Genomic DNA, 12,034 nt, shown 5'->3' on the forward strand with positions numbered 1-12,034 from the left:
GACTTTCGGTACAGGCAACCACATGGGTACCAAAGTGCGCTGCGCTATTTGAGACAGACTGTAATGGAACGTGGAATTCTCTTCTCGTTGGCAATCTGTGGCAAGTGATGCAGCATATATTCCTAAAAAATATAAATGAATTGGACAAGGAAGGTGTTATAAGTTTCAGAGTCAGCATATGTCGTGAAATCTATTGATTTTGCGGCAGCAGTACATTGCAATGCGTAATCATACCCGATTTATTACACTACGTATATTCATAAAACAGCTAAAATAAATAAGTAGTGCAAATGAGCAGAGATATCGTGTTCATTGCTTCAATACCCATTCATATATCCAATTATAGAGGATAAAAATCTGTTCTTGCATTGTCGTGTAGCCTTTAGAATACTATACCTCATTTCTGATGGTACCAATGAGCAGAGGGCATGATCTGGGTGATGGAGATGCTCAATGATGGATGTCACCTTTTCGGGTCATCCCTTCTTCACGATTTTCTGGATGCTATTGAGCCTAGTGCCCATGCTCAAGCTGACTGAGTTCATAGGTTTCTGCAGCTTCCACCGGGCTGGCGCAGTAGGCACATACCACCATCCATACCAGATGGTGATGCAACCAGTTCGAATGTGTTCCACAATACACATGCCGAAATTTTCGTATGTCTTTGTTGACAGACTAAATCTCCTCAAACTCCCAATGAAATACAACGCCATTGTACTTTATTTAGAACTGTATAGATATAGTGCGCCCACGATAGGTCCTGAAAGATTTTGACAACAACGAATTTCAGATTGTCCACTCCTTCCTGTTCTGTTCGTGCTATGAGAACTGATGTTCTTTCCGTCGTGTTACCCTTTCTGAAGTCTACTATCAGTTCTTTCGTCGAACTGACGTTCAGTGCAAGGTTGTTGCTGTGCCACCTCTCAACTAGCTGATATATCTCCTTCCTGTCTGCCTTCTCATCACCATCGCAAATTCTGCAAATAGCTGTTGCACTTAATTTGTGCCTAGCCAGACAGTCCTGGCTGTCGAGTGAGTAGAGCAGTGGGCTAGATACACATCCGTGAGGTACGCCAGTGCTGATAGACAGCTAGGTGGAGTGGTTATTCTGCTCCGTAAAGACACCAGTGTAGAAGCCAAGAATCCAGTTGCAGAGGGACGTACAAAAGCCCAGGTTTTTCCATCAGATCTACAGGAATAATTATGCTAAACGTTGTGCTGCAGTTATTAAAACAAACATGCTGATATAAGTATTTGTGTTCCCAAAGACACAAGGCCGCTTGAAGGGCCAGTGAGATCATATGCACTGCAGACATATTGAGGTAAGAGGCAACGACCTCTCAAAGCACGTAATCACCATCGATATAGATGCTACTAGAAGATACACGATAAGGTAGTTCACCCTGTTCATCTTGGGCACTGGTATGATTGTTGCCCTATTGAAGCAAATGGGAACATCCAACTGTAGCAATGGGAGATCGAAAATATATTTGAACAAACCCGCAAGATGGTCGGTACAGGTTTTAAGACACTTACCAGGTACGTCATCGGGGCCTGTAGTGTTGCGATGGTTCACTTTACAAAAGACGTTCTGACATCGGACTCCGACATTGTGATCACAGCGTCACCTTGTGCTGTACGTAATGTCGTAGCTGTACTTTATTCTCCGTTTCAAAATTTATATAAAAGGCTTTGACGACATCTGGGAGTGAGGCATCACTGCCATTTCTTTGTTGGAAGAAATGGCCTGCCAGATTTGACTGGAAACAATTGCTTATTTGCTCTTTATAAATCCTCTATACGTTGTAACTAGTCTTCTTGTATAGTCCTGGGTCAGAAGACCTGAATACTAGAGATGGAAGCTTTAGCAGGTTTCGAACTTTTTGTCTCATCCACAGATTTTGTTTCGGATATGTGCAATATTTTCCTTTAGGCACATACTTATCCACACAGGTTTTAATGCGTTAGATTATATGAAATGTAAGGATAGCTAAAATACTATTATCTTAAGGTAAAGGCGCATATAGATCAAATTGAACATTGGGAGAACGTTTGCAGATTTAGTACGATAAATGCGAGGTTACGCAGCTTAGTACAGCAATCACAGGTGGAGCATTAGAGTAAGGAGGAAGATCAAAAGGAAGTTAGACTAATTTTCTTAAATAGATCTGGGGATTCACAGCTGAATGGTTCGATTAAAAAGGCCATATAGCACATTTTCCATCAGAGGATAAAGTAAAGAATAAAAGAGTAAGGTCATTGTGATAAAGCCTTATAAAACACTAAACAGGCCACACTTGGTTCACTTGTAATTCTGCACGCATTTCATAAGAACCATTTTATTTTGTTAGCGGAGGAGCAGAAGAGATGAACAGTAATTTTGCTTGTGAGACGGATTTTATTTATGGAGAGGAACTGGATAGAATGAAAACGTTTACAGCAAAATGAACGAGGGCGAAATGCTAATTGATGAAAGTATACAAATATGTTAGATTTTCGAAATTCCATTAAGAGCAAAAAGAAAAGTATTTAAGTTAAAATGGTGATGAAAACAAATTTAACTTCAAAGAGAGTGGAGGATATCTGGCATGTGTTACCAACTAGCAAATGTTCTAATGTTATTCTTGCAAGCCCATTGATCTCCCTCCTGGCACTTGCCCATCCAAGTGGAACAAATGTTATGCCTGCTCCTGTAATCCTCTCTCATATTCATTCAAGATCCCAAACATTCCTTTATGGTGAGGCGACACATCATCTGTGAGTCTATTGGGGTCACCTACTGTGTCCGGTACTCATGGTGGGGCCTCCTGTAAATTGTTGAGAAACGAAATAGATTGGGAGACCGCTTTGCCGAGCACATAAGCTATGTCTGCCAGAAAAAGTGGGTTCTCCCAGTAGCCGCTATATAATTCCACTTCCATTCACATTCCAGCATGTAAATTCATAGACCCGTCTACAGTCCCGATGAGGCCACATTCAAGCTGGAGGTGCAACACCTTATATTCTTTCTGGGTAGCCTCCAACCTGATAGCGTGAACATCGATTTCTCGGACTTCCGGTAATGCCCACACTTCCCCATTCCACATCCTATGTCCCTTCTCTCATTTAACCCCATGTCTGACCATCGCCTCCTTCGGTTTCTACTCCCGTTTTCCTTCTTCCATGTTTTTCTGTCCTCTCCAATTCGATTGCCTTTTTTCCAGGTCTGTATCTCTTTTACTAATGAACTTCCAGGTTCTGTACTTCACCCCTTCCCCCAGTCCTGGTTTCACGTTTTTTTTTTTCTGTTTCTCTATCCACTTCCCCACCTTCTAACTCTGACTGCTCATCTTTTTTTATTCTCCAATCCTGCTGAAGGATCTCGGCTCGACAATTCGACTGTGCTCTTTTTCATAAGTGCTGCCTGGCCTGCAGAGTTCTTCCTGCATTTTTGTATACGTTGCTTCGATTTAGAAACATAGAAACAAAGAAAACCTACAGCATAAACACACTGCCGGACGTTTCTCTACCTTAGAAATTTCTAGGGTTACCCATATCCCTGTATTTTTCTAAGCTTCATGTACCTATCCAAAAGTCTCATAAAATACCCTATTGTATCCGCCTCCACCACCGTTGCCTGCAACCCATTCCACACACTCACCAATCACTGCGTAAAAAAAACAAAACTTACCTCTGACTTCCCCTCTGTACCTACTCCCAAGCACCTGAAAACTGTGCCCTCTTGTGACAGTCATTTCAGCCTTGGAAGAAGCCTCTGACTATCCACACGATCAATGCCTCTCATCATCTTATACATCTCTATTTGCATCATCTGCAGATTTTTCTTTCTTGTTTCAATTGTTCATATTTCTTTCAGGTGAGCTCTGTTCAGAATTCAAAATTCAATCGTATTTCCGCTTTACAGCAAGAATGCCATGCGTCATTGTAGAGGGAAGCGATTTTCCACCATTCTCGAACTGGTTCGTTATTAAAAAACATGTTTTGTAATGTTTTTTTTTTCAATGCTATCCTTGCTCGTTGTGGATAACGTGCAGGATTGCAGACTGCTGGCAAATATATGTGTACATTTGTTAGGCTGCATAATATTTCAGGGTTGGCATTAATATCCCTTTATTACAAAGGAGTCAGTAATAAGTCAACAAACTAATGACTAGTTTTACTAACATCAGCGATAGTTACGTTCTTTTTTGCTCTTTTTGTTTGAAAAGCTTATCAAGTGAATTTACGAGGACTGGGCGGTAAATATTTTCCATGCGTATTGATCCTCAAGTGTGTCGTTCAGCAGGGAGCGAGAGCATAAGTACTCTATTCATCTGAGGTGGCAACACAAATACAGAATGTTGTCCATATGCTCTGTAATATACTTTTCTTCATCCAGCGGGTATTAGAACACTGCTGAATGTCATCAGTTTACTGATCTGCGCAGTATTATTGCAAATCCCCTTTTAGTGTTGTGTGCAGTTTGATCTCCGCGCATCTGGAGGGTTGGCCTTACGCTGAAGAGATTGCAGAGAAGAATCAAAAAGGTTTTAACAGGACAAGACAGTTTAAGCAATAAAAACATTGCACAAAATGGGAGGGTTTTTTATGGAAGATGACTGAGAGGTTAGTCTATAGCGTTTTTTTTAAATAAATCGCCGCAAAAATCATAGTATTTATCCCAGGGTAAGGGAGTCTACAATTAGCGTGCCCATGTTTAAGGTGGGACCAGGGAATGACGGACCAGTGGGACCAAGAAAGAGCGACCAGTTAAGGTGCGAGGTAAGTTTTCCAGTGCTGAGAATGGTAGACATTTTATATGAGCTGCAAGTGGAAATGAGAGAGACAAGCACAGTTCAAAAGATTGACTGGTGCCTGATAAAGTGTTTAGTGGAATACGGGACAACAGCTTATAAACGAAAGGCTTTTTGTTGGACTTAGAGAAGACGGTCTTGAGATCTTATTTCCATGCTCGAGACTCTGATATTTCAGAAAGCAAAGTAGCTGAAGAAAAATGTTGCAAATAATGTCACAAGGGCGTCCTCTCATCAGCGATTCCCAAAACTATTGATTCAATCTCGAGTACATTTCTACATGCAGGTATATGGAATCATAGGCTTTGCCATAAAAAGTGTTTGTAAAACAATGGTGTATCTACGCACAGAGTATATTCATCATATTATTATACAGTAAGTTTGAAAGTCGGAAAGGGCTTCATTGAAGATTAATCAGGAACACACATATTCATTCTTGTAGGGACTCCAATAGCAGGGCAGCAGAGAATCTGATGGAATGCGAAATAAGTGGTTCATTTAAGGATCATTGTCTGGCCTTAGTTAATATGGGTAAAGACAACTGAGGCTCCAGTCGGAGTACTGATACCCCGATTTGAAAATCAGTAAAGTTGATAACTGGGCACAACGACAAAATGCACTTTTGATAAACAGACATTTAACTCGGACTCTAGAATAATCCCAATCAGGACTGTAGCGAGTGCATTGTTCACACCCAATATCAACCTGCAAATGAGAGGGAAATCTGTTCAGTATGGTACGGAATTGAATCAACTAGCACACAATTATTACAGTGCAAGAGTGGGGAAGAAAAACGTATCATTTGTGTGAGACAAAATTTGAAGCACGATGCATTCGGAATCGGAAATGTTCTTAATTAAACATGATTCGTCTGCACGTTGTTATAATTATCATAATTATGACTGTCCTTCATTTTTTATTCAGATCACAGAGCTCCAAGATTGGTATCCGGATATGACGAATGCTCGGGAAGACTGGAGGTGCAGTTTGGTAAAATCTGGGGAACGGTGTGTGACCTACATTGGGACATAGAAGATGCCAACGTGGTGTGTCATCAGCTTCAATGCGGAGTCGCTGTTTCTGTGCTGGGCGGTGCCTATTTTGGAGAGGGAGATGGAACTATACAAAGTGGTGTATTTGACTGTCAGGGTAATGAGTCTAGCCTTATGGACTGTACATTTTCTTCAAGAAATGATTCTTGCAATCACACGAATGACGTCAGTCTGATCTGTTCTGGTGAGTACCAGGTTTTCAGAACAAACCAATATGAAAATTCGATGGCACGTGGAAATCGAAGGCCAGTTATCAAGTATTCTTGTCATTAAGGACCTCTAAATTCTAGTTCCGTTCGATGTAATAATGATGTGATATTGACCGACAATTTGGATGGCAGGCTTAGACCTGAAGAATTTCACATTAGTCAACATTAAAGATTCAGTTCAATGTGGGGTTCTGAAGGAGGAATTTAAGAATACCTTTATTTGGAAAGTTAGATGTGATGAAGCAAAGCCTCACTTATTCCGGCATCAAAGTACGGAACTTCTATAATCACTGGGGATTTGCGTCAAAAACAATGCGTCGATATTCATCCATCGGCTGCAATATATCTTGCTACTCTGTTCTATATTCTGGTAACTTGTTTGCACCTTTCTTTGAGCTTTCGTCATAGAACGGCGCTCATTGTTCAAGAGATCTCTTTAAAGAGATTTGTGCATATATGCACTACAGTGGAAGAGGTGAATACCGAGACTGGAATATTTAGGCTATATGTAATGACCCGCAGAGGAGCTTACTGACATGTAAAACGATTGAAACCCAAGATAATATACTGCGATATGGAACAAGGAGATTTCCAACAAATAAATGAAATGCAGAATACCTGATTCATCTGGGATTGGCAATTAATGTGTAGCAGGGCAGGTCAGTAGCCATTCCTGAGGGAGAACTTCAGAGACAACGTCCACAATTTTTGCGTTGGAAAAGGAATCGAAGGGAACAACATAAATTTTAGGGATCACATGAACGTAAATACACAATGCTCAAAATTAAAAGCAAATGTATTACTAAACTGCATACATGTCACAATTACCAGTCTCAGCTGTGTTTTCCTGTTGGCAATCACAGCATGTACTTCTATTGCTACTACTATTCAATAGGTACATTTAATATCAGACAAATATATAGAATATGCATTCAGATATTTATTTCTTCGCAAATATCCACGAAAATAGAGGAGCGCCGCAAAGAATGAATGACTGTTAAATGTTAGAACCTCAACCACAGCCCCCATCAGCAAAAGAAAAATATCGTCACACCCCGCCGGGCACGTAAACGTAGAGCATTACATGATTAAAGACAAAGTCCTCAGTAGCCCAAAGAGTGCGCGGTCACCTGATAATTCGAAATTCCACACGCTCTTTCTCTCTTTAATAAGCGGGAAGAACAGTTGTCCCCCGTTTTACAGCGAGAGGGGAGACATAGCAAAGAAACTGTCTGATTTATAGTATTAAAAGTCTATTGCGTCGCTTTTTCCGTGCTTTGTAGCCAAATGTCTTGGGTCTCTGGGCACACAGCCAGAAGCCTCTTCATTTCTTACGATCTTCCATCTCCCACGACGTATCAGAAGGCTGCAACGTCCTCGACTCAACAGCATCCAGAGCCACGAAAATCCGACACCCTGAAGATGGGCTTGTTTTCCAGGCCGCATCCTTAACATATCGAAAAGCGGCCAGTCTTGAATACGCGAGAGCGGGTCACATTTCCATAAAGAACCGAAGTCAACATGTAACTTCAGTGAAGGGTCCACAAAAGAACCCTGAAGTGGAGGGGAAAAATATATTATAGATAGAAATAGTCCTGTTTCCGTAGATGAAAACAAAAGAGCCGCCGTTAGACGCCATCGTTCTAAACACCTCTACTGCTATTCTTGATATTACTACTACGACTACCATAATTAATTACAACAACAATGATAACAACAACAACAACCATAATAATAACAATAATAATAATAATAATAATAATAATAATAATTTATTATTATTATTATTATTATTATTATTATTATTATTATTACAATAATAATAATATTGTATCAATAAAGGAACAGTTGTTAACACAAATTATTGTCAAAATACATTGTAATATAACAGTAAATTCAAGACCATAAGTGGAGAAAATGCCGAGAAATCAGAAACAATCCAACACATTACAGGCTTTGGCAGCAGTTTAATTTAACCTCATTACTTACAGAGGCACATTCAAGTGACATACGTCATTTAAAATATTCTTGCTTTAAAATACAGTCCCGTAATGCAAATCGTATCTTACTATAGATACAAGCCTAATGCTGTTTTACAGACATAGTCCCACAAGTTATGTTACGACTGTTCCATTATTGTTGCGAGGACAATTCATAATAACCGTATTCATATATTAACACATCATCAGAAAGCAAGAACAACTTACATAATTGATATACGACCTTCAAACCTACATGACTTACAGAAATCAATAAGTGTAAAAAAACACTATTCTAAACATCTCTAGAATAGTCATGAAATTCGTTCATTAAACGAACGTGATTTGCTCTGCCCTGACCTGAGGTTTTAACAGTGTGAAATGAGGGAATATGAAGAGTGGACAAAAAAAATGGTTCGTGAACTCAGCATACCGGTTATTGAATGCTCAGCAACATTGCCGATGGAATATGGTGTTATTTAGTGAGATTTCCTACTTTAATAACAAGTGAAGGATGTGTGCTGTATAAAATCTAAATTATTGTCTCGTGCATGACTATATATATATATATATAGCCACAGCTGGAAGACCGTCCAGTCGTGGGTAAGGTGAAATTTTATTAGCTTCCCGCTTTGTTTGTGGGAGAAAATAACTGTCTACGATATTACTATAACAGGAAAGCATGGGCCACGACTGGTTAACGGGGAGAACAGGTGCTCTGGCCGTGTGGAAGTTCTGCATGGAGACCAGTGGGGGACACTTTTGTGATGAGTACTTCAGCCTGGAAGATGCAAGCGTGGTCTGCGAACAGTTACAGTGTGGTGCAGTAAAATCAACTCCCAAGAATGCTTACTTTGGCGAAGGAAAGGGGCCGTTGTGGAAGGACAACTACCGCTGTCTAGGAAACGAGTCCCGATTAACTGATTGTCCAGTCTCAGCCTGGGATCTATTTAGCTGTTCACATGGGAATGACGCCAGTCTCATCTGTACTGGTGAGTAACTGAGGATGTGCAACTGAAATAAATTGCTCTTTGGTCGTGCAGATATTCACAACGGTGACCTGTTATTGAACTGAACATATCTGCCGTTTATTAGCCACCCTGTGTGAAGATGATATGAAGCATGTGATTGGCGATTTTATTTTCCCACCGATAGTTTACGTGTCTATTTCTGTTATATTACAAATAGACAAAAAGAATATAGAGTGAATATTTCCTGATTTTAGAGAATAATTGCACACAAGGATAAAGGATGATGACAATTAATGTAGCAGGATAGTAGCTTCGGCACGAAGTAAACACCTGCAAATAGACTACTCCTGTTATACATTGTATTGAAGAGGTACTGAGAGGCATTACGAAAATAAGGCCTTTGTTTGAATTCAGTGAGTAAGAAGAGAATCCAGCTTTGTTGCATGGAACTTAGAACACTCTGAGACGGCACTCTCCCTTCGGCCCAAGATGTTTCGCTGACATACTTAACGTAATCTGAGATCAATCTAATCCTTCCCTATTGCATAAACGTCTATTTTTCAATCATCCATGTGACTTTTAACAGTTTCTTAAATGCCCCTAATAGATCAGTCTTTATCAATACCAGTAGTAGGGTGTTTCACGCACACTCCACTCTCTGTGTAAAATGACTTAACATCCCCCTATGCGTTTTTCCAATGATGTTAAAATTATGTCCGCTTGTAATAACCATTTTGTTCTTTGTGAAGAATCTATATGGAATATTTTTTCATAAAAGTACACCTCCATCAATTCACATCTTATTCTGCTTCGTTCCAAAGTGAAACGTGATGGCATATTTTTCATGTGTGATTTTTTTTTTTCCTTACCCTACCTCAGTCCACCTCATCCCAAAGCAGGAAGTAGACGCAATACTTTACTGCAAACGGTGATTTGTTGAAGCAAATAAATATCCGGAGACCACTTCCGGGCCAACAATTAAGCACTTATAAAGTACCGAAATACTTAATAATTTCTGTATTTATCAGTGCATTCAAAGGGTAACCAAGTCTGTCAAATATTTCCAGTCTGGTTTCCGGAGATAAAGTACTGAAATAGTTTAATAACTCGAATATTGACCGCGGAAGTTCACCGATGTTTTCGCCTTCTAAGTAACATATCGAAAATTACTGTATAAAACATAATTTTCAGTTAATAGTTGAAACAACTATGGAATACGGTGGCTTGATATTAACTTTATTAACCGAATTCTTTGATATCGTAGATGAAAATTGGTCATTGAGACTGAGCGATGAGGGAAGCCGCTGCAATGGCCGAGTTGAGGTTTATGATAATGGCATCTGGCGTAGAGTGCATGATAAATTTTGGAGCATCAGTGAAGCAAAAGTCGTCTGCGAACAACTGCTCTGCAACTCTGCGATATCTGCCTACAACTCCTCAAGGTACAGAGAGAATCAAAGGCCCGTGTGGGTGACCGATATTCAATGTGAAGGAAATGAGTCGCACCTCCAAAATTGCAGCAACACCAAGCCGAACCGGTCTTCTTCTGACGTAACAGGCGTTGGTGTACAGTGTTCAGGTGAATATTGTTAAAAGGTGACAATGGAAATTAGTAAACTGGTGTGGTCATTAAGAATAATTCGAGAAAATCGAAGTTAGCAGACATTCAGACAAGCATCTGGCTAACTGGTCATGTCGGCGGAGACAAACAGCTCACCTTCTGCAGGATTTTCATTTTATTCTACAGCCCCCAACCCCAATACCCACACACACAACTCCATCTGCAGTTCCACCTCGCGATCTCTATGATTTATTTGGTTATCAGAGAGAATTTACATTGGGCAAATAACCTACCATCCTGCACAACTTTGGGAAGTGATTGAAAATCTACGTACAGAGTAAAGTCACCTCTTTCTGTTCAGAATATGCAAAAACAAAAAAGCAAACATATACAGATTAGGGATTGAATCTGCTTCGCTGGATATGTGGTATATCAGATACTGCTTATGTGATTTTAAACATTCTTTCGGCATTGGGTTATGTGCCTAACGGGTGTGACGTGCATCGCCTCCAAAAGGACACAATGGGGGAAATTTGATTTTTGCGTTACTTTGAATCTATTAGTTACAAACGGCTAAATTTTATTACATACCCACATTTAAAGAGGTTTATCTATCGCACAATTTTCGAGCAAGTTCTTATTATGTGATTTCGAAATGATAGGAAAAGCATCTAGAAACTGAAAGCAGAAGTCGAGGCATTTACGTGAACCTGGGAGGAATTCATGGAGTGTGTGTTTGTAAGGAGGTGTTTTAGAGATGGAAGTTATTTAGAACCTTAGGGAACTGTTCATTATTCAATATTAAGTCTGCTGAAATATCAGAGCTAGGGAAAGCCGTGGTGGAAATTACTGCAACATGTCAAAATGTGCCAAGATAATTAAATAGTGAAGCATTGTAAATCTCGGATGGCTTGTCCATAGTAGGAATTGGGAACGATTTCAGACTGAAGCAAGGGGAATGTTGAATGAAGAAGATGCAAGAGAATAGAGGAAGGGAAAATGAAAGCTCAGATATTGAAGTCGACAAAGTAAGTAAAGGAAGAGAATTTCAAAATCCGATTATCGGAGTAAAGAGCAACATTATGCATTGGGGCTGAGGCAGAGGATAATTTGTGATGTGTTACATTATAGATTAGATAATCAAATAAAGGGGCAAATGCGACGCTTAGTGTTAACGTTGCTTATTCAATAATTGTTGGTGAATCTACCAGCTACGTACTTTCGTGAGGTTTGATTAACTGTGTCGTGTTTACTAAAGCTTTGACATGAACACCTTTATTCGTGCATCAGTGCGTATCACCGGACGGGTCAGAATGTGTTAGTATTGTCATGCTAATCCTGAATTCAGGTGATTTATTGATATATTCTGAAGCTTTCATGGAAAGTTCACTATTCTTGTAATGCAGGTAAAGGGACGCAGGAGAATATATTGTAATTATTTTAAACAAAAATAGACATCTAGTTGGGTG

At 39.8% G+C, this 12,034-nt stretch overlaps 1 protein-coding gene across 1 annotated transcript in view; it reads left to right on the plus strand.

Annotated features, from left to right (window-relative positions):
- The window catches only part of LOC140728475 (scavenger receptor cysteine-rich domain-containing protein DMBT1-like), a 187,370-nt gene that overhangs the window by 146,252 nt on the left and 29,084 nt on the right, over positions 1-12,034 (plus strand). The window contains exons 6-9 of the mRNA XM_073047287.1: positions 5,718-6,010; positions 7,338-7,577; positions 8,710-9,025; positions 10,269-10,583. Coding sequence (XP_072903388.1) covers positions 5,718-6,010; positions 7,338-7,577; positions 8,710-9,025; positions 10,269-10,583 — 1,164 coding nt within the window. The remainder of the gene's footprint in view (positions 1-5,717; positions 6,011-7,337; positions 7,578-8,709; positions 9,026-10,268; positions 10,584-12,034) is intronic.

Source organism: Hemitrygon akajei, chromosome 1 (genome assembly GCF_048418815.1).
Source record: "Hemitrygon akajei chromosome 1, sHemAka1.3, whole genome shotgun sequence".
Lineage (NCBI taxonomy): Eukaryota > Metazoa > Chordata > Chondrichthyes > Myliobatiformes > Dasyatidae > Hemitrygon > Hemitrygon akajei.